Source organism: Oncorhynchus nerka, linkage group LG8, assembly GCF_034236695.1.
Source record: "Oncorhynchus nerka isolate Pitt River linkage group LG8, Oner_Uvic_2.0, whole genome shotgun sequence".
NCBI lineage: Eukaryota > Metazoa > Chordata > Actinopteri > Salmoniformes > Salmonidae > Oncorhynchus > Oncorhynchus nerka.
In genome coordinates this window covers 55929115-55956372 of record NC_088403.1, presented here as the reverse complement: position 1 = coordinate 55956372, position 27258 = coordinate 55929115, and the positions used below count along the sequence as shown (strand labels likewise).

The 27258-nt window shown below is 44.2% G+C and overlaps 1 protein-coding gene across 1 annotated transcript in view; it reads left to right on the top strand.

Annotated features, from left to right (window-relative positions):
- The window catches only part of LOC115133629 (neurexin-2-like), a 566883-nt gene that overhangs the window by 508583 nt on the left and 31042 nt on the right, over positions 1-27258 (top strand). Inside the window, exon 12 of the mRNA XM_065021929.1 lies at positions 7798-7969. Within this exon, the coding sequence (XP_064878001.1) occupies positions 7798-7969 (172 nt within the window). The remainder of the gene's footprint in view (positions 1-7797; positions 7970-27258) is intronic.

The following is a 27258-nucleotide window of genomic DNA, read 5'->3' as shown; positions in this document are numbered from 1 at the left end:
TGAGTCCTGGAAGTGTTTTAGCTGTGAATGTAAAAAGGGTTGAACTGCTGGTGTATGGCCTAGTCTTACATAACAACCTATTCTTTATGGTTACATAACACAGAGAGAGAGAGATGGGGGGGAGAGAGATGGGGGAGAGAGATGGGGAGAGAGAGAGATGAGGGAGAGAGAGAGATGGGGGAGCGAGAGAGAGATGGGGGAGAGAGAGATGAGGGAGAGAGAGAGATGGGGGAGCGAGAGAGATGGGGGAGAGAGAGAGATGGGGGAGAGAGAGATGAGGGAGAGAGAGAGATGGGGGAGCGAGAGAGATGGGGGAGAGAGAGAGATGAGGGAGAGAGAGAGATGGGGAGAGAGAGAGATGGGGGAGAGAGAGAGATGGGGACAAGAGAGAGATGGGGAGAGAGAGAGATGGAGACAAGAGAGAGATGGGGGAGAGAGAGAGATGGGGGGAGGGAGAGATGGGGTGCGAGAGAGAGATGGGGACAAGAGAGAGATGGGGAGAGAGAGAGATGGGGGAGAGAGAGAGATGGGGGAGAGAGAGATGGGGGAGCGAGAGAGGGAGAGATGGGGAGAGAGAGAGATGGGAGAGAGAGAGATGGGGACAAGAGAGAGAGAGATGGGGGAGAGAGAGATGGGGGAGAGAGAGATGGGGGAGATGAGGGAGAGAGAGAGATGGGGACAAGAGAGAGAGAGAGAGAGAGAGATGAGGGGGAGAGAGAGGGAGAGATGGGGAAGCGAGAGAGAGAGATGAGAGGGAGAGAGAGAGATGAGGGAGAGAGAGGGAGAGATGGGGAGCGAGAGAGAGAGATGGGAGAGCGAGAGAGAGATGAGGGAGAGAGAGAGATGAGGAGAGAGAGAGAGAGAGGGGGAGATGGGGCGAGAGAGAGAGAGAGAGATGGGGGAGGAGAGAGAGAGAGAGAGGGAGGAAGGGAGATAGGGCGAGAGAGAGAGAGAGATGGGGGAGGAGAGAGAGAGAGGGAGGGAGGGAGATGGGGGAGAGAGAGAGAGAGAGAGAGAGAGAGAGAGAGAGAGAGAGAGAGAGAGAGAGAGAGAGAGAGAGAGAGAGAGAGAGAGAGAGAGAGAGAGAGAAAGAGAGAGAGAGAGATGCGAGAGAGAGAGAGAGAGAGAGAGAGAGAGAGAGAGAGAGAGAGAGTGGGGGAGGGAGAGACAGAGAGAGGGAGATTCCACCACAGAGAGAGAGATGTAATTCTACCACAGAGAGAGAGAGAGAGAGAGAGAGAGAGAGAGAGAGAGAGAGACCCCTGACTAACTCAATCCCATTATGCCCATTCTAACATTCATTTCCTAGTTCTGATTAGCGTCATGCAGTCATTACCGTTATCATCCTGGCATCCCCCTATATGTAGCATGACGTAAGGATGACATGGTACACTATGTAAATCCATCCATGTGGGTTAAGCAGTGATACAGGCCACTTTCACTTTAAGAAATGAAACATTTGTTTTGAATGTATATTTTCATGCCAATATATCCACATACCTACCTTCAGTTTGTGTCTCTCTCCATTGACTCCACCGTAAAACCGAAATTGTACAGAATTATTCCTTGTAAACTAAATAATTGTCATCCTCTACCAATCCCCTGTCAACCCCGTCTACTGGCAGGCATGATTGGCTCCTTCGTTCGTCATTACACTTCCTCCTGGTCTTTTCTGGCATCACACTTCGAGGGATAATAAAGAGATGGAGTAGCGGAGGGGTAAAGATAGGGGGATAAGAGAGGAGAGAAAGTAAGACTGTCAGTCCTACTAATGGAACCGTTGTTCTATCCGTGAGCCACTTAGGGAAGAAATGCAGGGAACCAATTCATGAAAAACGTATTTTTCTGTCTTTTACTTCTCTCCGTCTTAATTGACTTTTCTGATGTGTAAAAAAATAAAAAATTGCCAACTTGACATCTTCAACAGACTCTTTGATCACAGTGCACCTCAAGCCCTTGGAGATCATTCAGGTTCCCCGTGTTCTTGTTTTCATGAGCTATTGCTATTTAATTCCTCCCCGTTTGTTATTCTATCGTTAATTTTCTACCTTTGCCACTCTCTTTCTTCATGTCTTTCTCTCACACTTTAGTTGTGTCTGATCGACGGCAAAGCCCCCTTAGGGACGGACTGATAACCCCAGCACACACCTATACACACAGACGCAGGGGCCTTGGTTCACATTCCCTGCACGGACATTTCCACATTTCCCTGAAATGCTCTCTGTAGCCTAGGTTTTTACGTCCCATTTCTGACACCAATGTACAATATATTTAGATGGAAATATAGGCTAGGGCCTACAGTTATGACTAGTAAGATCAGGTGGTCAGGAACAACTCTTGGCCCTTCTTATAACAGTAACACCTGACTCTAAAACCCTACTGGACACAAAATTTGACCAAAAAGTAATGTTATGCAACCAAATTTGGAATGAGAGACTTGTGGATCCTCCTACAACTCTGCCTAAAGCTTTTAAAGGGAAACCACAGAGAGGTGTGTATTCCACCACAGAGAGGTGTGTATTCCACCACAGAGAGGTGAGTAATTCTACCACAGAGAGGTGTGTATTTCTACCACAGAGAGGTGTGTATTCCACCACAGAGAGGTGTGTAATTCAGAGGTGTGTATTCCACCACAGAGAGAGATTCTACCACAGAGAGGTGTGTATTCCACCACAGAGAGAGAGAGATTCTGTGTGTATTCCACCACAGAGAGGTGTGTATTCTCCACCACAGAGAGTATTCCACCACAGAGAGGTGTGTGTGTAGATTCTCCACCACAGAGAGGTGTGTATTCCACCACAGAGAGGTGTCCACCACAGAGAGGTGTAGTATTCCACCACAGAGAGGTGTGTATTTCACCACAGAGAGGTGTGTATTCCACCACAGAGAGGTGTGTATTCCACCACAGAGAGGTGTGTAATTCTACCACAGAGAGGTGTGTATTCCACCACAGAGAGGTGTGTATTCCACCACAGAGAGGTGTGTATTCCACCACAGAGAGGTGTGTATTCCACCACAGAGAGGTGTGTAATTCTACCACAGAGAGGTGTGTATTCCACCACAGAGAGGTGTGTATTCCACCACAGAGAGGTGTGTAATTCTACCACAGAGAGGTGTGTAATTCTACCACAGAGAGGTGTGTATTCCATCACAGAGAGGTGTGTAATTCTACCACAGAGAGGTGTGTATTCCACCACAGAGAGGTGTGTAATTCTACCACAGAGAGGTGTGTATTCCACCACAGAGAGGTGTGTATTCCACCACAGAGAGGTGTGTATTCCACCACAGAGAGGTGTGTAATTCTACCACAGAGAGGTGTGTAATCCACCACAGAGAGGTGTGTAATTCACAGAGAGAGGTGTATTCCACCACAGAGACCACAGAGAGGTGTGTATTCCACCACAGAGAGGTGTGTAATCTACCACTCCACCACAGAGAGGTGTGTAATTCCACCACAGAGAGGTGTGTAATTCTACCACAGAGAGGTGTGTAGGTGTGTATTCTACCACAGAGAGGTGTGTATTCCACCACAGAGAGGTGTGTATTCCATCACAGAGAGGTGTGTCCACCACAGAGAATTCTACCACAGAGAGGTGTGTAATTCTACCACAGAGAGGTGTGTATTCCACCACAGAGAGGTGTGTATTCCACCACAGAGAGGTGTGTAATTCTACCACAGAGAGGTGTGTATTCCACCACAGAGAGTAATTCTACCACAGAGAGGTGTGTATTCCACCACAGAGAGGTGTGTATTCCACCACAGAGAGGTGTGTATTCCACCACAGAGAGGTGTGTATTCCACCACAGAGAGGTGTGTATTCCACCACAGAGAGGTGTGTAATTCTACCACAGAGAGGTGTGTATTCCACCACAGAGAGGTGTGTAATTCTACCACAGAGAGGTGTGTATTCCACCACAGAGAGGTGTGTAATTCTACCACAGAGAGGTGTGTAATTCTACCACAGAGAGGTGTGTATTCCACCACAGAGAGGTGTGTATTCCATCACAGAGAGGTGTGTAATTCTACCACAGAGAGGTGTGTATTCCACCACAGAGAGGTGTGTAATTCTACCACAGAGAGGTGTGTATTCCACCACAGAGAGGTGTGTAATTCCACCACAGAGAGGTGTGTATTCCACCACAGAGAGGTGTGTAATTCCACCACAGAGAGGTGTGTATTCCACCACAGAGAGGTGTGTATTCCACCACAGAGAGGTGTGTAATTCTACCACAGAGAGGTGTGTAATCCACCACAGAGAGGTGTGTATTCCACCACAGAGAGGTGTGTAATTCTACCACAGAGGTGTGTAATCCACCACAGAGAGGTGTGTAATTCTACCACAGAGAGGTGTGTAATTCTACCACAGAGAGGTGTGTATTCCATCACAGAGAGGTGTGTAATTCTACCACAGAGAGGTGTGTATTCCACCACAGAGAGATGTGTAATTCTACCACAGAGAGGTGTGTATTCCACCACAGAGAGGTGTGTATTCCACCACAGAGAGGTGTGTAATTCTACCACAGAGAGGTGTGTATTCCACCACAGAGAGGTGTGTAATTCTACCACAGAGAGGTGTGTATTCCACCACAGAGAGGTGTGTATTCCACCACAGAGAGGTGTGTAATTCTACCACAGAGAGGTGTGTATTCCACCACAGAGAGGTGTGTAATTCTACCACAGAGAGGTGTGTAATCCACCACAGAGAGGTGTGTAATTCTACCACAGAGAGGTGTGTAATTCTACCACAGAGAGGTGTGTAATTCTACCACAGAGAGGTGTGTATTCCACCACAGAGAGGTGTGTAATTCCACCACAGAGAGGTGTGTATTCCACCACAGAGAGGTGTGTATTCCACCACAGAGAGGTGTGTACTGTTCCTGAGCCATCTTCCCCTTCCCCTCTCCCTTCATGTCACTGTTACTGTATGGGCATGACCTCTCCCAGTTATACGGGATTGTGGTTATTTTCCATCCAGAGATATTCCGCATTTTACATCATCAGGATGATGTGGCCGGTGACACTTCTTTCTTGAAAGTCCAATATCTTGAAAACTTGACTGCTGACATGCAAAACATTTTGGGACTGTATCAACAGTGGACTAATGAAAACAAAATATTGTTTTTGAGTGGAGTCTTCCTTTTAATGGAACGGCCATTAAAATGTCATTATGGCAACACAGAAATCACCTTTAAAAAGCAGCGATTCCCGCCGGCTGCTTTGTGTAATGGAGTTGATACATTCCCCAGTGCTGGCGAGAGAGAAGAAGAAGCCCTAATGTTGAGGAACATTAATGCTAATCTCTCTCTATTCTAATCTCTCACAAATTATGTTTCCTCCATGCTCTTCCCCTCTGCTAATACGCAAAAACAAGAGATTCATTTCCCAGAGAAAAGAATTGCCCAGTGGAACATTGAATTAATTCTTGATGAAAAAGGTAATGCAATTAGCCTTAGCGCTTCATTGTGGGCGGGCAGTGGTGTGGCGGGAAAAGTCCTCAGCTACTGTTCACTGCACTCTGTTAGCATTTGGCTAACCTCCGCCATTTTGTTGCTTTTCTCTGGGAGTAAAACTGTGGTTTGATAAAGTGGCATCAATCATCAATTGCCACCATGTCTGCTTGTTCTCAGCTATTCAATAGTGGATGTAGACACAGGAAGCCAGGTAGGGTAATATGGATTCTCTGGACAGTCAATAACTTTAATTGATTGATGAAGTGCCAAGGAGCTATGTACCCTTTTGAAGGCCTGAGGTTGACATCCTTGCAGTACACTAAGGGATGTAGGTCACCGCTCTATCAGTTTTCCCCCATCAAAGTAGCTGTTTAATGTCAACAATTCAACTCAATGTATGTTTTATTTCATTAAGCCTCTGTTTTAGTGGGTGCAGTAGGTGACACTATTCAAAATGAACAAGCTTCAGTCGTCCGACAGACAGCTTGATTGGTTACATGTGGCTCAGCCACTGTTGAGCCCTTAAAGGCATTAATCGTGCTCCGAACACAACCAGTGACAACACCACAATTAGGGTCTTAATCGTCCATGTCAACCAATTGCACTTCCCGTTGAATAACGTGACTATTTTATCCCGCCGAAGTACGTGTTAGAATGCACAAATTTGACTGTGATTACACAACTCATTAATTTACATCCCAACCTCTTGCTCTTATTTACTCCATTAACTCGATACTTTAGTCCTTTTAACATTTTAGCAGCTATTTGTATATATTCCTAAAATATTGAATGAATAATTCAAACAGTGCTCCAAGCTAAAGCCATGGTTGAACCTCATAAAATGGTGGCATGTGAGGAAGGTTTTCCGCTAAATAAATCCACATAGCTAATTAGATAAAGCAATCAATGGAGATGTTTGCGAAGTGGGGGTCTGGAGCGGACAGATAGTGGCGTGCCGCGCGCCGCGACCCACTCCAGCAAACGAGCTTGACCTCTTGTGTCAAACCAGGAAGTGCTGTGGGAAAAGGCACGGACAGGGGGCCAATGGGAATGAACCGTCTGTCATACCACAGCAGTGAACAGGCACAGTCAAAACAAAAACTCTCCCTTGGTGTCTCTCCACTGTATTCTACAGTAGTTATGTCAACTCCCTCCATCATGGTGACTACAAGGAGAGGGGAGGGGAGAGGAGGGGAGGGGGGGTAAAGAGGGATGTGAGAGGAGAGAGAGAGAGGTGGGTAGACTGTAATAAAGTTGAAGCAGTAGGAGGCTGTCAACACTAATAGATGGGGAGAGAGAGAGAGAGAGAGAGAGAGAGGGAGAGAGAGAAAGAGAGAGGGAGAGGGGGAGAGTAGAGGTAGAGGGAGAGGAGGAGAGTAGAGGTAGAGGAGAGGAGGAGAGTAGAGAGGAGGAGAGTAGAGGAGGAGAGTAGAGAGAGAGGAGGAGATGGAGAGGAGGCGAGAGAGAGGTAGAGGAGGAGAGTAGTGGTAGAGGAGGAGAGTAGAGAGGAGGAGATGGAGAGAGAGAGAGAGAGAGAGAGAGAGAGAGAGAGGGAGGTAGAGGAGGAGAGTAGTTGTAGAGGGAGAGGAGGAGAGTAGAGAGGAGGAGAGAGAGAGAGGTAGAGGAGGAGAGTAGAGGTAAAGGGAGAGGAGGAGAGTAGAGGTAGAGGAGAGAGAGAGAGAGAGAGAGAGAGAGAGATAGAGAGTGCGAGAGAGAGAGCGTGAGAGAGAGAAAGAGAGAGAGAGAGAGAGAGAGAGAGAGAGAGAGAGAGAGAGAGAGGGTGGTGAATGTTAAATGTAATAGAGTAGTCCATTCTACACTCAACCTGGCTGAAGCATGACTGCCCACCATTATGCCCCAACAGTGATCAGAACACACACTGGGTCACTGGCCACTGCACGGTACCTGTCATACTGTAGAAGGTTTATGTTGGACAGACTTTATGGAAAGACATACTTGGATAGACCTTTCATTAATGTTTAGTAGACCTGGGTTGCTGAACTACACAAAAGTGATGGGTAATCTATTCTGAGATCTGAAAATAATGTGGCGACAGCTTCCGGAGATGATGCTGACTGTAGGCTTTAGCTCAGGGTGATAACATGGTCCTAAGCTCCACCGGAAGACCTGGACCCGGGTTTGAAACCTGCTTGTTCACATACAGACACTGGACACACCTTTCACCTGTACACACTGAACACAGATGAAACGTGTTCTCTCCCTCTAACCCTCTCTCTCTCTCTCTCCCTCTCTCGCTCTCTCTCTCTCTCTCTCTCTGTCTCTCTCTCTCTCTCTCTCTCTCTCTCTCTCTCTCTCTCTCTCTCTCTCTCTCTCTCTCTCTCCTAGGAACAGGGAAGGATCGGCGTCATCTTCAACGTGGGAACAGATGACATTGTCATCGAGGAGAGCGCGGTGATGGTGAGCGACGGCAAATACCACGTGGTGCGCTTCACACGCAGCGGTGGCAACGCTACCCTGCAGGTGGACAGCCAGCCTGTCATCGAACGCTTCCCCTCAGGTAGGACCGTAGGGAGGGAGGGAGGGAGGGGGAGGGAGGGAGGGAGGGGGGGAGGGAGGGAGGGAGGGGGGGGGGGATTAAAGTATCAGATGAACTAAAGGAATACAGTGGGAGAGAAAGTGAGAGAGTAAAATAATATGGTTGTTTTGTTGCAGGGCATCATCTTCTATGAGTCAGTATACCACCCAGTCATGTATTACATAGCATTCCTACTGCTACTTAATCATGAATAGCCAATGACAAGTAAAATGGTTGGTCATATTAGATACAGTATATTGGTTATATTATTGTTGCCAAAACAAAAACTCTCACTTGGTGTCTCTCCACTGTATTCTACAGTAGTTATGTCAACTCCCTCCACCATGGTGACTACAAGGAAGACATTTTCTGTTTCTGATCCCTGATCATACTGAGCTGGATCTATCCACACTGTTAGAACCATTATCCAGGAAGGCAAGGAATGATTCAGTAATGGTTGAATTGTCATATTAATAATGATGCTTTTCTTACACACCAAGGGGTGTTTCACTAGCCTAGGGACCCGTCTCTTCAGCTAACCGACTCCCTGTAGTCCATGTCATGTGTCTTTGGCAAGGACAAGGAGTGGAATGTTAGCTAAAGAGACTGGTTCTCACAGTGTTTCAGAATTATACAGAAAGGTCTGATTCAAATTGAGGGTTTTCGCCAGTAAAAGTTTGAGCTCGCTGGTTGATTCTCCTGTTGCGTGCCTGTTGTCTCATTCTATAGCGCCAATTACTACTGTCTCTAGGGAATTCATGGTTCGATGAGAAAAAGTTCACAAAAGTTTGTTTATGGTTAACTCTAAGAAAATACACCCACTCCACAGTATGAAATCCCAAACCCTGCCTCTGTGGAGTGATATCCAGGAGTAACACTGCCTCTCTCTCCTCTCTGAAAAGTCTAATTGAAGTTCAAGTTTAACATGGTTAAGGTAAGATTTAAGGTTAGGGTTAGGTAAGGGTTAAGGTTAGGCTAGGGATGTCTCAGGGATCCCGAATAGCACTAACCTTCTTCACTCTGGAACCCTCTGTCACCGTGGTGATCCAACCCACACACATTGTCTCCATTGTCTCCTGCAGAGAAAATCTAGATCCTCTCTCCATCCGTCAGCACTAGGACAGAGGTCCATGTATCACAACCAGGAAGAATAGGATGCCAAATAGAACACAGAAGAATCAAACACAGAAGAATAGAACACAGAAGAATAGAACACCGAAGAATAGAACACTGAAGAATAGAACACAGAAGGATAGAACACAGAACAATAGAACACAGAACAATAGAACACTGAATAGAACACAGAAGAATAGAACACAGAAGAATAGAACACAGAAGAATAGAACACAGAATAATAGAACACGGGAGAATAGAACGCAGAAGAATAGAACACAGAAGAATAGAACACAGAAGAATAGAACACAGAAGAATAGAACACAGACGAATAGAACATTGAATAATAGAACACTGAATAATAGAAGACTGAATAATAGAACACTGAATATAACACAGAAGAATAGAACACAGAAGAATAAAACACAGAAGAATAAAACACAGAAGAATAAAACACAGAAGAATAGAACACAGAATGGAACACCAAATAGAACACAGAAGAATAGAACACTGAATAGAACACTGAATAGAACACAGAAGAATAGAACACCGAATAGAACACAGAAGAATAGAACACAGAATAATAGAACACTGAATAATAGAACACAGAAGAATAGAACACAGAAGAATAGAACACTGAATAATATAATGCTGAAGAATAGAACACAGAAGAATAGAACGCAGAAGAATAGAACACTGAATAATATAATGCTGAAGAATAGAACACAGAAGAATAGAACGCAGAAGAATAGAACGCAGAAGAATAGAATGTAGAAGAATAGAATGCAGAAGAATAGAACACAGAAGAATAGAACACAGAAGAATAGAACACAGAAGAATAAAACGCAGAAGAATAAAACGCAGAAGAATAGAACACAGAAGAATAAAACACGGAACAATAGAACACAGAAGAATAGAACACAGAAGAATAAAACACAGAAGAATAAAACACAGAAGAATAAAACACAGAAGAATAGAACACAGAAGAATAGAACACAGAAGAATATAACACAGAAGAATAGAACACAGAAGATTAAAACACAGAAGAATAAAACACAGAAGAATAAAACACAGAACAATAGAACACAGAACAATAGAACGCAGAACAATAGAACACAGAAGAATAGAACACAGAAGAATAGAACACAGAAGAATAGAACACTGAATAGAACACCGAATAATAAAACACAGAACAATAGAACACAGAAGAATAGAACACTGAATAGAACACAGAAGAATAAAACACAGAAGAATAGAACACAGAAGAATAGAACACAGAATAATAAAACACAGAAGTATAAAACACAGAATAATAAAACACAGAAGAATAGAACACAGAAGAATAGAACACTGAATAGAACACAGAAGAATAGAACACAGAAGAATAGAACACTGAATAGAACAAAGAATAATAAAACACAGAATAATAAAACACAGAAGTATAAAACACAGAAGAATAGAACACAGAAGAATAGAACACAGAAGAATAGAAGAATAAAACACAGAACAATAGAACACAGAAGAATAGAACACAGAAGAATAGAACACTGAATAGAACACAGTAGCAGGGCAGCCTGTTGACACCAGCATGTTATCTCTGACTTTCATTTCCTTGTAATTTAATTCGGAGCCCTCTTTTCTTCCTCTGTTGTTGTTGTTGTTGTTGTTGTTGTTGTCGGCGTTGTTGTCGGCGTTGTTATTTTGTCAGTCGAGCGTTTCTCTTTTTCTCTCCCCTCCTGCTGATCGAGGTTTTAGAGTTTGTTTGTTTGTCGGTTTAGTTGTTGGGGCTGATGCTATTGTTGCGTTGTGTGTTTGGGGTGGGGTGGAGGAGGAGGAGGAGGAGATGAGGGGGTTTGAGGAGAATGGGGGGGGCGCTAGGCAGATTATCTTTACTCATTTATGTTGGCTACATACACAGTATATTTACAGTGGCTCTTTGAAGGTTCCCTGTCTGTCTGTCTGTCTGTCTGTCTGTCTGTCTGTCTGTCTGTCTGTCTGTCTGTCTGTCTGTCTGTCTGTCTGTCTGTCTGTCTGTCTGTCTGTCTGTCTGTCTGTCTGTCTGTCTGTCTGTCTGTCTGTCTCAAGTCTTCCTGAGGAAAAGCGGAGCTGCTGCGCATTAGGAGTGCAAAGCTCTGATGGGAGGGATAGAAGAAAGGAGGTAGGAAGGGGGACTTCTAATTAACCCAGGGGGTGTGTGAAGTGAAATAGGGGAGAGGGGTACATTTTAAGGAGAAGGAAGAATGGTGTCGGAACAGAAGCCTGTTTATTAATCCACTGAGTTTGTCCCTCCGAAAAATGGAACAGAATTTACTTATGAACTTACACAAGTCTTAAAATGGTAGACCTGTGTGGACATAGCACACTCAAGGCACTCTTACCAGAATGATAAAGATCAAAGGCCTTTATTACAATGAATGATCTATCGGGGAGAATATGTCATATCCACCGGTCGACCAAGAACCCGATCAACTGCCGATGCAGACTGAATGGCCACAGTTGAACAATTTCCAGATAGAGATTAAAAATGCGGTCAAGATTCTCCATTAATGTATATCTGGCTGATTTATTTCTGTCTACACTATAGGAAAATGGTCTCTCATGGCCATTTTGGATCAGTGCAGAGAGCCTCTCTGCGCAGCCATAGCGTCTGTAAATGCATGTGCCTGCTTCCCGGCCAAAGCGGTTCAGAAGTGTAGGTGCATATATTATGATGACATTTTGTGACCTTTTTGTTGGTTTTGGACCTCGGCGAGGGTTTTTTCGGGTTGATCGGGGACACAACATTTTCTCTTGAGGCAAGCTGAGGCCGGTAGCTGAAGTCTACACCCCTTCGCTGGGGATTGATCAATAGTAGGAATTCTTCAGTCTTTGTTGTCATTCAACGAGAGACAACACGTTTTCATTGAGAGAAAAAAGATGGCTGGCTGGAGGAGATGAGGGGGACTCATCATGATTTGGAGGGCAACCGGTAACAGGGACAGACTGGGGAAAGATAAGCTCTCCCAGAGGAGGGAGGGAGGGCAGGGGTAGAGGGGGGGTTTGCTGTCATAGCATTGCAGGGAGCTGAGGTACTAGCTGAAGAAGTAAAAAAAACACACATATTACATTACAAGACCACCGTCCTTGGTGTGAAAGTAAAATATTAACCACTGAATAAGAGAGAACAGGTAGACTGGCTTTCTGAAAAGAATCAATTTTACATCTTGGGTTTTGAGAACTGCCCTCAGTTCAACTGCAGCAAATAGCAACCATTCAACAACCTTAGCATCAGATTCCCAAGGTAGGCTTTACAAGAACAGGAAGTGTGAGGAAGCTGTGGTGGGTCAAACATTCAACAACCTTAGCTTCAGATTCCCAAGGTAGGCTTTACAAGAACAGGAAGTGTGAGGAAGCTGTGGTGGGTCAAACATTCAACAACCTTAGCATCAGATTCCCAAGGTAGGCTTTACAAGAACAGGAAGTGTGAGGAAGCTGTGGTGGGTCAAACATTCAACAACCTTAGCATCAGATTCCCAAGGTAGGCTTTACAAGAACAGGAAGTGTGAGGAAGCTGTGGTGGGTCAAACATTCAACAACCTTAGCTTCAGATTCCCAAGGTAGGCTTTACAAGAACAGGAAGTGTGAGGAAGCTGTGGTGGGTCAAACATTCAACAACCTTAGCTTCAGATTCCCAAGGTAGGCTTTACAAGAACAGGAAGTGTGAGGAAGCTGTGGTGGGTCAAACATTCAACAACCTTAGCATCAGATTCCCAAGGTAGGCTTTACAAGAACAGGAAGTGTGAGGAAGCTGTGGTGGGTCAAACATTCAACAACCTTAGCTTCAGATTCCCAAGGTAGGCTTTACAAGAACAGGAAGTGTGAGGAAGCTGTGGTGGGTCAAACATTCAACAACCTTAGCTTCAGATTCCCAAGGTAGGCTTTACAAGAACAGGAAGTGTGATGAAGCTGTGGTGGGTCAAACATTCAACAACCTTAGCTTCAGATTCCCAAGGTAGGCTTTACAAGAACAGGAAGTGTGAGGAAGCTGTGGTGGATCAAACATTCAACAACCAAATACGTTTGTTGATCTTTTTTGAGGAAAGCTCTAGAGTTGATGCCGTTGCTCCGTACTGTGTGCGTGTGGGTGTGGGCGTGTGTGCGTGTGTGTGTGTGTGTGTACGTGTGTGCGAGCGTGTCACAGCATACCCCAGCCTAGACAGAGGACAGACACGAAGTGACACAGTACCACCCCTGTCCCCTCCAGGCCCTCAGAACAGCATTATTAAATTCTTCTCCCCAGATGCAGGCCCAATAAAACCATCATTGTCTCACACAGAGAGACCAGGTCTGAGTGTTTAAGGTCAGACAGATGGGGTATCTCTACATATGGGCCACTATTGCCCTCAGATTGGTTTTACACCTCTGTTTGTTTGTCTGTCAGATATAAGTGATGGAGACAATAGCAGGACAGTTACCTCTAAAATAAGTAGGAAGTAGTCTTGGGTTAGTGTTGATGATAGAGCAGGACAGTTACCTCTAAAATAAGTAGGAAGTAGTCTCAGGTTAGTGTTGATGGTAGAGCAGGACAGTTACCTCTAAAATAAGTAGGAAGTAGTCTTGGGTTAGTGTTGATGATAGAGCAGGACAGTTACCTCTAAAATAAGTAGGAAGTAGTCTTGGGTTAGTGTTGATGGTAGAGCAGGACAGTTATCTCTATAAGAAGTAGGAAGTAGTCTCGGGTTCGTGTTGATGGTAGAGGAGGACAGTTACCTCTATAAGAAGTAGGAAGTAGTCTCAGGTTAGTGTTGATGATAGAGCAGGACAGTTACCTCTATAATAGGTAGGAAGTAGTCTCAGGTTAGTGTTGATGGTAGAGCAGGACAGTTACCTCTAAAATAAGTAGGAAGTAGTCTTGGGTTAGTGTTGATGGTAGAGCAGGATAGTTATCTCTATAAGAAGTAGGAAGTAGTCTCGGTTTAGTGTTGATGGTAGAGCAGGACAGTTATCTCTATAAGAAGTAGGAAGTAGTCTCGGGTTAGTGTTGATGGTAGAGCAGGACAGTTATCTCTATAAGAAGTAGGAAGTAGTATCGGTTTAGTGTTGATGGTACAGCAGGACAGTTACCTCCTATAAGAAGTAGGAAGTAGTCTCGGTTTAGTGTTGATGGTAGAGCAGGACAGTTATCTCTATAAGAAGTAGGAAGTAGTCTCGGGTTAGTGTTGATGGTAGAGCAGGACAGTTACCTATATAAGAAGTAGGAAGTCGTCTCGGTTTAGTGTTGATGGTACAGCAGGACAGTTATCTCTATAAGAAGTAGGAAGTAGTCTCGGTTTAGTGTTGATGGTAGAGCAGGACAGTTACCTATATAAGAAGTAGGAAGTCGTCTCGGTTTAGTGTTGATGGTACAGCAGGACAGTTACCTCTATAGAGCAGGACAGTTATCTCTATAGAGCAGGACAGTTACCTCTATAAGAAGTAGGAAGTAGTCTCGGTTTAGTGTTGATGGTAGAGCAGGACAGTTACCTCCTATAAGAAGTAGGAAGTCGTCTCGGTTTAGTGTTGATGGTAGAGTAGGACAGTTATCTCTATAGAGCAGGACAGTTATCTCTATAGAGCAGGACAGTTACCTCTATAAGAAGTAGGAAGTAGTATTGGGGTAGTGTTGATGGTAGAGCAGGACAGTTACCTATATAAGAAGTAGGAAGTCGTCTCGGTTTAGTGTTGATGGTAGAGCAGGACAGTTATCTCTATAGAGCAGGACAGTTATCTCTATAGAGCAGGACAGTTACCTCTATAGAGCAGGACAGTTATCTCTATAGAGCAGGACAGTTACCTCTATAGAGCAGGACAGTTACCTCTATAAGAAGTAGGAAGTAGTATCGGGGTAGTGTGAGCGTGAGTTAGGTCTTTCCTCAGATAGACCCATTTATATCTCCACAACCGAGCTAACGTACAACAACAAGACCTTGATGACGTTTTTGCATTTTAGTCGACTGGCTGCAGAGCCTCAAGAGCTCAAGGGTTAGGAATCTTGTGTTCTGATGGTTTTACGTTCCCATATAACAGGTGTCCTCCTCTCCCCTGGTTATATGATGGTGTTTAACACAGTGTGAGGCCAGTGAGCCTCTCTCCTCCTCCTCTGTCGTGGAAGTCGATGAAACGAGACACGCTAAGTAGTACCTTTACCAAGATGGCTATAATTTGATTTAAGTTGCAACTAAGAATATTGCTCTGGTCTGGTGTGTACAGTATGTTTCTATGTGCCTCTATCTACAGCACCAGCCGAGGATTAACAGGAGCAGAAGCACTATGTTCCTTACATGACTAGTCACATTGTCATCCCACATTCAATTCCCTATAGCTGGGCTGTCTCCAGATGATTGCCATATCTGTCGCCTCGTAACTACATCATTATGACCAGTTGAGTACACACTGTCCCAACACACTTTCCTGATCCAGGGTGTTTGCAGAACACCACCAGTAAAGCTGTCTCATGGCTTTGGCTCCTGGCTGTGCCTGAGAAGAAAGAAGCTTAGAGAGAGAGATAAACATTTTGAGGTACACAGAGAGAGGGGGAGGAAGAGGGAAGTGGGGAAAGAGTTAGGTAGGGAAGGAAGGAAGTGGTGAAATTAGAATGAGAGCAAGGAGAGATGAAGGAGAGAGAGAGCGAGAGAGGGAGGGAGGGAGAGGAAAAAATGAGAGGTGCACAGACAGAGTGGGGCACAAGAGGAGAGAGGGGAGTGTTTCCATAGCGATGTCCCCCTACCCTCAAAATGAGAGGTGATAATTGTGATAATTCACTGTATCACCATTCCAGTGGGTCAGAAGTTTACATACGCTAAGTTGACTGTGCCTTTAAACAGCTTGGAAAATTCCAGAAAATGATGTCATGGCTTTAGAAGCTTCTGATAGGCTAATTGACATCATTTGAGTCAATTGGAGGTGTACCTGTGGATGTATTTCAAGGACTACCTTCAAACTCAGTGCCTCTTTACTTGACATTATGGGAAAATCAAAAGAAATCAGACCTCAGAAAAAATTGTGTAGACCTCAACAAGTCTGGTTCATCCTTGGGAGCAATTTCCAAATACCTGAAGGTACCACGTTCATCTGTACAAACAAAAGTACGCAAGTATAAACACCATGGGACCACGCAGCCGTCGTACCACTCAGGAAGGAGATGTGTTTTGTCTCCTAGAGATGAACGTACTTTGCTGTGAAAATTCCAAATTAATCCCAGAACAACAGCAAAGGACCTTGTGAAGGTGCTGGAGGAAACAGGTACAAAAGTATCTATATCCACAGTAAAACGAGTCCTATATCGACATAACCTGAAAGGCCGCTCAGCAAGGAAGAAGCCACTGCTCCAAATCCTCCATAAAGAAGCCAGACTACGATTTCAACCGCACATGTGGACAAAGATTGTACTTTTTGGAGAAATGTCCTCTGGTCTGATGAAACAAAAATTTAACTGTGTGGCCATAATGACCATCATTATGTTTGGAGGAAAAAGGGGGAGGCTTGCAAGCTGAAGAACACCATCCCAACCATGAAGCACGGAGGTGGCAGCATCATGTTGTGGAGGTGCTTTGCTGCAGGAGGGACTGGTGCACTTCACAAAATAGGTGGCATCATGAGGGTGGAAAATGATGTGGATTTATTGAGGCAACATCTCAAGACATCAGTCAAGAAGTTAAAGCTTGGTCGCAAATGGGTCTCCCAAATGGACAATGACCCCAAGCATACTTCTAAAGTTGTGGCAAAATGGCTTAAGGACAACAAAGTCAAGGTATTGGAGTGGCCATCACAAAGCCCTGACCTCAATCCCATAGAAACTTTGTGGGCAGAACTGAAAAAGCGTGTGCGAGCAAGGAGGCCTACAAACCTGATTCGGTTACACCAGCTCTGTCAGGAGGAATGGGCCAAAGTTCACCCAACTTATTGTGGGAAGCTTGTGGAAGGCTACTTTGTCCCAAGCTAAACAATTTAAAGGCAATGCTACCAAATACTAACTGAGTGTATGTACACTTCTGACCCACTGGGAATGTGATGAAAGAAATAAAAGATTAAATAAATTATTCTCTCTACTATAATTCTGACATTTCACATTCTTAAAATAAAGTGGTGATCCTAACTGACCTAAAACAGGGAATTATTACTAGGATTAAATGTCAGGAATTGTGAATTGTGAAAAACTGAGTTTAAATGAATTTGGCTAAATTGTATGTAAACTTCCAAATTCAAATGTAGATTGAGATGACACACATTCGCTTACGGATGACACACACACATAAGCTAAGCATCAGGTGCTCATAGCCTCCTTGTCGTGTGGTAGAAATTCAGCCAAAGTACATCTGAGAATGTAGTGCTGAGGTAAAGAGAAGAAAGAGTTGGAAACAGAGAAAAAGAGAGAAGAGAGTGAGAGAGAAAAAATGGAAAGAGATAGATGGAGATACAGAACAGTGGGAAACAGAAAGAGTGAAATAGAGAGAAAGAAAACATAAAAAGAGAAAGATACGGAGTGGGAAACGTAGAGAAATTTAAAAAAAGGAGATACAATGACTATTTTCGGCCTCCCCTGTGCTCTTGCTGCCAGGCATTTAACAGAAGTGGCTGAGTGCTGACCCATACTGAACCCGCAGGCTGGAGCCAGAGCGAGAGAGAGAGAGAACCAGAGAGCCAGGGTGTCTGAGCAGCTCAGTTCTCCCAGCCACGGGTCTCTTTGTCCCAGCCTCACAGAGGTCGGCACAGGAGGAGCCTGCAGAGCAGCTCAACCGTTTTAAAGTCTACCTGCCTTTCTTTACCCTTTCTTAACTCCAAGCCTCTCTAACTGCTAGGGGATGAGAGAGAGGGAGAGAGAGAGGGAGAGAGAGACAATGAGAGAAAGAGGGGATGAGAGACAGGGAGAGAGAGACAATGAGAGAAAGAGGGGATGAGAGACAGGGAGAGAGAGAGAGAGAGGGAGAGAGAGAGGGAGAGAAAGAGGGGATGAGAGACAGGGAGAGAAGAGAGAGAGAGGGAGAGAGAGAGGGAGGGAGAGAAAGAGAGCGAGAAAAATGAGCACAAATGAACAAGAGAGGGGGGGGGAGTGATGGCACAAAAGAATGACAGGAGAGGGAGAAAGAGAGTTGTGGGGATGCCAGGTCTCTGAGCAACTCAGCACTTCTCTTCCCTCCACCAAAGGCTTTAAGGGCCCAGCCGTGCCTGTCTTAAGGGCCAGTGTACCAGGGGCCATGGACGTGGCAGTCTGGCAGGGCTTAGACAGACTGGCTCCAGCTTAGGGAACACTAGGTCAGGAACACACAGGCATAGGCTCTGCCCCCATAGTTTGCTACTTGGAGTAGAATGGTGTGGAACTTGAACCGTATAGCAGTTGTGCAATGTGACTACTCAAAGTGTGGTAGAAGTTCAATACTTGAACCCTTTGCAATGTGACTTTGATGCTCCACTGAGCTAAATGGAACAGGGATGGACCAATGATGCATTATGGGTAGGATTTATTATTAAGGAGTGCTATGATGTACTTGGAGGATGGCCATTTCCTATAGGACAGTGGCTTCAGATGAATGTGCTCCAAGGATATTAGATCAATATTTCTGGTAGGGTATAGAGTGGGTTATTCAGCACGTATAAGCACTTTTCATGGATAGCTTTTGTTTGATGTTAGAGTTGAGTGATAAAATGGCAGACCACCTCCAACCTAGTCATTGGACTGAATTCCAGTCAAATCAGATGTGTATAAAATGTTATTGAAAGGGGAAAAAAGGATGTCATTGGGATGGGTACGGGAGGGGTACAGGATGGGTACGGGAGGGGGACGGGAAGGGGATGGGAGGGGTACGGGAGGGGTACAGGATTGGTACGGGAGGAGGACGGGAGGGGTACAGGATGGGTACGGGAGGGGGACGGGAAGGGGATGTGAGGGGTACGGGAGGGGTACAGGAGGGGTACAGGAGGGGGACGGGAAGGGGATGGGAGGGGTACATGATGGGTACGAGAGGGGGACGGGAAGGGGATGGGAGTTTTGATGTCTTTGCTATTATTCTACAATGTAGAAAATAGTAAAATTAAAGAAAAGCCCTTGAATGAGTAGGTGTGTCCAAACTTTTGACTGGTACTGTAGGTAGTCACAGTCTTTCACTGCATCATAGCTGCAACTAAATCCCACTCAGGGCCCTTGAAAGTGCATTGCGTAATTTATCCTTACAGTGGAGGTGGGTCAAAACAGATCCACGTGGACCCAAACACTCTTTATATATATATATATATATATATATATATATATGTATGTATGTATGTATGTGTGTATGTATATATAAATGTCCTCGTTTTTGAGAGAAAAGCACATTTTTGGTCCATTAAAATAACATCAAATTGATCAGATATACAGTGTAGACATTTAATAGTAGCCACTAAACACCCGTCTCAATGTCAACAGTGAAGCGGCAACTCTGGGATGCTGGCCCTCTAGGCAGAGTTGCAAAGAAATAGTAATATCTCAGACTGGCCAATAAAAAGAACAGATTAAGATGGGCAAAAGAACACAGACACTAGACAGAGGAACTCTGCCTAGAGGCCAGCATCCCGGAGTCGCCTCTTTGCGGGTACTATTTAATGAAGCTGCCATTTGAGAACATGTGAGGCATCTGTTTCTCAAACTAGACACTCTAATGTACTTGTCCTCTTGTTCAATTGTGCACCGGGGCCTCCCACTCCTCTTTCCATTCTGGTTAGATCCAGTTTGCGTTGTTCTGTGAAGGGAGTAGTACACAGCGTTGTACGAGATTTCGGCGATTTCCCGCATGAAATAGCCTTAATTTCTCAGAACAAGAATAGAGTTTCAGAAGAAAGTTATTTGTTTCTGGCCATTTTGAGCCTGTAATCGAACCCAGATACTCAACTAGTCTAATGAAGGCCAGTTGTATTGCTTCTTTAATCAGGACGGCAGGGTAGTCTAGTGGTTAGAGCATTGGACTAGTAACCGGAAGGTTGCAAGTTCAAACCCCCGAGCTGACAAGGTAAAAATATGTCGTTCTGCCCCTGAACAGGCAGTTAACCCACTGTTCCTAGGCCGTCATTGAAAATAAGAATTTGTTCTTAACTGACTTGCCTAGTTAAATAAAGGTAAAAAATATTTTTTTTAAAAAGACAACATTTTTCAGCTGTACTAACATAATTGATAAAGGGTTTTCTAATGATCAATTAGCCTTTTAAAATGATCAACTTGGGTTAGCTAACACAACGTGCCATTGGAGCACAGGAGTGAGGGTTGCTGATAATGAGCCTCTGTTCACCTATGTAGATATTCCATTAAAATCTGCCATTTCCAGATACAATAGTCATTTGCAACATTAACAATGTCTACACTGTATTTCGGATCAATTTATGTTATTTTAATGGACAAATAAATGTGCTTTTTTTCACGGATTGGGTTCTCCGCTTGTCGTTTGTTTTCACGGATTGGGTTCTCCACTTGTCGTTTGTTTTCACGGATTGGGTTCTCCGCTTGTCATTTGTTTTCACGGATTGGGTTCTCCGCTTGTCGTTTGTTGATCCTGCTGCAGTTATTTTCCACTCGTTGTTGTTGACGAGACTTGACTCAAGGGGCTGTTAATGCTATTGTGTTTGCCATTGAGGAGCTAAAACACACGCGCTTATTCACACACACACACACACACACACACACACACACACACACACACACACACACACACACACACACACACACACACACACACACACACACACACACACAATCTATTATTGATTCTAACACACACATATGCACACGCACACACACACACACACACAGGCATTTTACAAGCATTTTGCTACACCCACAATAACATCTGTTAAACACGTGTATGTGACCATTTGATTTGAGGCGCACACACACACACTCCACTGTCAATGCTTAACACGACCCCCTCCTGCATCTTCCCCATTTCTGATTAGTCAAACACCTGGGGGCTCCCTGGGGAGCTGGGGGGGGAGAGAGGAGGATATTCTTAAACCCTAAATCCCCCCCCTTCTATCTTCCCTCTGCAGCTATGGAGGAAGGGATGGCAAGAATAATGAACTAATAAACGTGATAATGGATGACATGGGCAGATATACCCCGGATGACTTTTAATCTCCTCATTGTAATCTAATTATGTACTTTGTGCTATTTTGGTGGGAACCCCTGCCTCTCAATCTCCCTCTACTGAGAGGAGACACAGTGCCTCGTAGGACATTTCCTTGAGGTAAATCCATGATCTAACCTGATAAATTTCCCCTACATAGATTAAGATCAAAGATTACTTCAAGGGAGGAAGAAAGGACAGATGCCGTATAGAAAAACTGTATTTTGAGAAAAGCCATGGAGTTTTACTAAAATGTCTGCAGTGGTCAGATACTACCACTAGAGGGAGGGCTTTATAACTCAGAGATGCTGAACTAGGTTGTTCAATGTTTAGTAGAAGGGAGGGTTTTAGTTGCCAGACTGCCTAAGGCATGCCTCTTTTGATGCTGTGCCCAGTTTCTGGTAATGGGAGGGAGGGAGGGAGGGAGGGAGGGAGGGAGGGAGGGAGGGAGGGAGGGAGGGAGGGAGGGAGGGGGAGATATGTCTAGGGAGAGAGGAGAACACACCCTCACGTATTGATTCATCTTACTAAGGACCACTGCCTCCCACAATAAGTATTTATTTTCTTTCTCTCCTTTTCTCTTTCTCTCTCTCATCCTCTTTCTGTTTATCCTTCTCTCTGTCGCTGCATCTCTCCATCTCTGCCTCTGTGTGTATCTCCCTCTAATCTGCTTAGCTGTAGAGTGCTGGCGTTGCTGTTAAATGGGTTGTGAGTGGAGAGAGGAGCTCTATAATTGCAGCACTGGCTTTGCACAGGCCAATCTCCTAGGGTTACCTGGAGAATCTCATGTGAGCTATACGACACACACACACACACACACACACTCACACACACACCCCTCGTCTGGCCTGTATGTTGTGCTGCATGCAAATGACTGTGACTCATGTTTTCCCCCTACACCTTCTGACTCTCACCTCTTTCTCCAATTCTATACTCACTATCTGTCCGTCTGTCATCCCTCCCTTTGACGTCTTCGTTTCTCTCCCCTCCTCCTTTCCCCCTCTTCTCATCCCCTCCATCACCCTGTCAGGTCTATACCCCCTCCTCCACACTCTTTCCTGCCTTCTCTCTTTCTCTCTCTCTCACACACCCAGAGACATACCTCTCCGTAGTTGACATGTTGTACTACACACACAGGCCTGTGTATGGAGACTCCTGGGGAGTGGACCTGGGTACTGCAAAACTGAGTGTGTATATAAAGCACTGTAGTCAATGCTTTATACCCACGCCTTACACCCCTACCCCTTACGCCCCTACCCCTTACGCCCCTACCCCTTACACCCCTACCCCTTACCCCTACCCCTTACGTTACGCCCCTACCTTTTACCTGACCGCGGCAATAGCAGCTCCAGCACCATCCATGTTGCAGCACATGAATTACAGCACAGCGCTCGGGAGTGTTAATATGCCGTCTTTCAGGCTTTCTTGTCTTGCATGTCTTCTCACCCCAGGCATCACTCTATAGCTGCAGAAGCTCTCAGGATCCTGACTCTAAACTGTCTGATCCAGAGGTGGAATTTGATTGAAACGATGAGGAAGATAATCATTTTTAGCTCTGGCTAAATGCTATCGTGCAGTTTAATGGAACAGAAATGAAGTGCTTTTGACATGCTGATGAGATGATGGCAATTATGGAGTACCGTTGATGAGCCCCTGATTATTACGCTGGGAAAGAAAGCCCTTGATAAGTTATGGATGTAGGAAAAAACTGAGCTCAAATCCACAGAGGGCTTTCCATTTACCCAGAAGTGAACAACTTGGAATTAGTGTTGCATTATGAGATTTGAAGTTTCGGAGTTGAGCTCAGAGACTTGCCTCTAAGGATGGTTGCGTGGGATCTCGAACAAAAATGTCTTCCTGGTATTAACCATGAAATGTGTTTAAGTACTCTGTGCTCGGGTCTCTGAATATGAAATATGTTATGGTTGATGGTGAATACATGAAAATGTTTGAATAATGCAATGGTGATATTAATGCATATGATATTGCTAGAAATTAATGCTTTTTATTTTGGGGTTTGACATGTTATGGATTAGTAGTATTGATTTAATTGTATGTTATTGATTTTCACTGTCCACCAAGCTATTAACTTTGCCAGGTATCCATTTATACTAATAGACTATTTCTAAATTATTCATAAATATGTTTAACTTATCGGACTCATAACCAAAACAACAATTTAAACCTGAGGTAACTAGAAGGCTGTCTAACCAATCCAAACCAGTCCGCAAAAAGCTACTACTTCCTGAAACTACATAAAGCTGATTTTAACCATACATAACCTTGCTAAACCTTTTGCCATGTTGCCCTTTTTCTAACCTTTAACCTTTGAACCTTTGACCTTCCAGATGTTAACCTGCTGCCCTCTGTCTTTTCCAAATTCTCTAAAGGGAACTTTGATAATGAACGCCTGGCTATTGCTAGACAAAGAATCCCATACCGGCTTGGTCGGGTAGTTGACGAGTGGCTACTCGACAAAGGTAACTAAAAAAAAAAACTTAACACTCCACTAATGACCTAACCACTTAATCACCGATAACCACCGCTCTGGAGGAGGTGCAGTCCACGCAACAAAGGTGGATGTGATTGGCACTTTCCGGTTCCCCTGATTCACATATGTCCCATGCGATTGGCTTATAACCATAATCGTCAGTCTCCATTCACCATTCAGGTAGTACATTAATAACACATTTAAACATGTAACTATTGCAACATTAGCATATCTACTACAGTTGTACTGTACACTTTAGCAGATTTCAGTTCTTGCCCCCTGAAAGCAACTAGTTAGATGTGCTCATTCTATCTAGTAATTGGCCACATCGAAGTTTGCAAATTGATCACAACCTCCCTTATTAATAATGGTATGATGCTACAGTACCTTACACATTCTTCCTAGCATTACAAGGTACTGAACTACAGAGTCAGTAGTAAGGGTTACACTAGACAGGGGAACCATGTCCAAGGCACCTTGACAAGGGGCTGCATCTCTTCAGAGTCCTAACTTACCAATAACCCCAACATAACCCCCCAGTAACCAACCAGACAAGATGGAAATAGACAGATCCTATTGGTTCCCTTCTGCTTCACTTCCTGTGTCTGTTGTTTGCTGTTGTGAAGTTGCATTAATTATGGTGATTATTATTCAAATTCCTATTCACAAAAGTGACAAATGGAGGAAGAAACAACAACCACTTAATTATTTTTGGACACTCCGGAGAAAAGTAGCCACCTGAAAGTCATTAAAAGTTAAAGGGACTGTTTAATGTATTTTATGGACTTTGCTAATAAGCCTACAGTTTGTTGTGTCAGCCTCATTCTGTCCGGCAACAATGAGCACGATCGATCTGCAGTTTGGAACCGACTAAATGTGACAACTCTTTAACCCTTTGAGTGCCAAACATCCCCGACCTCTGTCTTTGTCCTGTGTTGTGTGTTTGTGCCGCTGCAAGGTGGTGGATTCTAAAAACTCCCCCAACGGAGGTGTGGCCTTTATTAATCCTCCTCCCCCTTTCGTTACATCTCTCTGGCGACAGTTACCACAGTCACACCACAATATCAGCCATTTTAAATCAGTGCTAGCTAGTTTCGCTGTCATAGCACAATAATGCGCCGTCCACACCTAGCAGGATAACTAGCGACAGCTATGGGGTGTAGGTGGGCCTTTTTAAGTCACATAAAACGATACTTCAGAAGTACTGAGAGTCGGGCTCTTAGCAACGTTTTAATGCTACTTGTTTTGTGACTGCTAGTTTCAGTCCGCATATTGGTTAGTTGACTCAGATTCAAATGCGTTGAGATCAGCCGTCACAACACAGTCAAATATGACTCATTGAGGGAAATGAGTTGAAATCATAAATCTCTACGGTTCTCTGAAAGCGTCACCCACGTTTTGTATTCCGTTTGTGTGACTCTTAATTGTGCCATGAATTAATCACATTTTACATCTTCTAATTAGCTGTGGGCAGGCTGTTCCTTGAAATAGTATTGTAAGTGATTACACGTATACGAGGAAAGATTCGACATAAACTCATTTGTATTTATGTGAGAGTCAAACAACATAATTCAGCTTTCCCATGTTCATTTGATAAAAACAGAACCAGTAAACTGCTCATTTCATGTCATTTGGATTAATAGATCAAATTCACATGTTGGATAGAATCAGAATATCACAACCAGAATCAGCTGAACAAAAACACATATTTAAAAATCATACATTAATGAGGATGATTTGATATTACTTACCAACCAGATTTAGGGAAAAATAACAATGTCACAATCAGTACCAAAGAATCAACAGCGCCAGAGAAGACTAAGGAGACCAGTATAGAAACACTGGTACCAATAAAGAAGAAGATGATGGAGGGAGGGGAAGTTCAAACTCAAAGGGTTAAAGTTCAAGTTAGTTTGCTATGGAAACAGACAGAGATGACTCATGAGACCTAAACTAAGCAGAATCTAAACACATAACAGCAAACCAAACTCAACCCACACTAATTACTGAGGGCTGACTCTCCCCACAGCACTCCCATCGCCACAACACTATGAACAGAAGGCCAGTATGTTATTGACAATCACACCAAAAACATTCCTAGATAGAGGATCTGTCTTACCTTCTGGGCCATAGCTAGCACACAGCCAAGAAGCCCTCAGTCATAACCCGGTTATAAACATCTCTAACATCAAATAAAAAAATACACATTTTATTGGTCGCATACACATTCTTTTGCAGATCTTTCTGCAGGTGAAGGGAAATGCTTATGTTTGAGCTCAATTGGAACTGTCTAAATTCCTCCCAAACATAGAACTTAGACAGGATACTTAGACAGGATACGTAGACAGGGTACATAGACAGGATATTAACAACTAAACTGCTAACTAAGTGCTTTGCTAAGCATAAACCATGACCAAGTAGTGTCAGAATACCCGACTCTCTCCTTACCCCTCCCCGCACCCCGAAACGCAAAACTCAGAGGGTTAAAAACAAACCAATTCACTTGAACACCAAATTCTAAGCACTGCATCTGAATCAAATTTTTGTTGCAAGTTTTTGATGAACCCTGCTACTACACAAGTGCTTCTTTGAGCATAAAGTTACAAGACTATAAGGTCCCTTTAACATTTACTGTCCCACATTAAATATGTTTGTGCCATTTGTTAATGAACAAAAATGTGTTAAATGATATGTCAATCATATTTACTGTGTGGGATGTACAATGCTGTGTGTTGAATTTGTGTGTGTGTGTGTGTGTGTGTGTGTGTGTGTGTGTGTGTGTGTGTGTGTGTGCGTGCGTGCGTGCGTGCGTGCGTGCGTGCGTGCGTGCGCGTGCGTGCGTGCGTGTGTGTGTGTGAATGAAAGAGAGGGTATCGTGTGGAGATTGCTGCCTGGTCTGTACTGGTCCAGACGGCATATAACTTATAGAGTTGGTCCTCCACACACCCCTGTTGTTAAACTGTGGTCCAACCCTTAAATGGTCACAGAGGGTATTCATTGCTTCAGATGTCTTGACCAGAGTGAAGCATACGTCAGCCCAGTGTGTCTCCTGGACTCATTGTCAGTCTGTGGTCAAGTGGTCTGTGTGGTCAAGTCTGAGGAACTGTATGACCACAGAGAATGAACATTTGCTCTCATTGATGTAAAACCTAGCTGGGGTAACTAGAGGAATGAAGAGTGGTTTATTTTGTGGCATAAAGATTGCATGAGATTGCATGCTACCTTAGAGCAATACACTTCCCCTAAAGTCAAGTGTGGAGTAGAATCAAGCAGAGGAAAAGGTAGGTAACACACACACTCACACGCTTATCAATGCTCCCAACAGACTTTACTGGCTGAAGCAGGAAGAGCTTAGTAGGTATTACAATATCTCCCCCAGCCCAGAGCTGGCTGTTGGATCACACATCTCAGTGTGCAGCTCTTGTTCTCTGTTCTCCTCCAGACTTTGAGGCAGATCAGAGAGAACATCTCTGGCCCTCCCAGGGCCTGCTAAATAAATCCAAAATGGCAGCACCTATAGGTATTCAATGGAGGGGGGAAAATAAGAGACTCAAAAGTTTTTA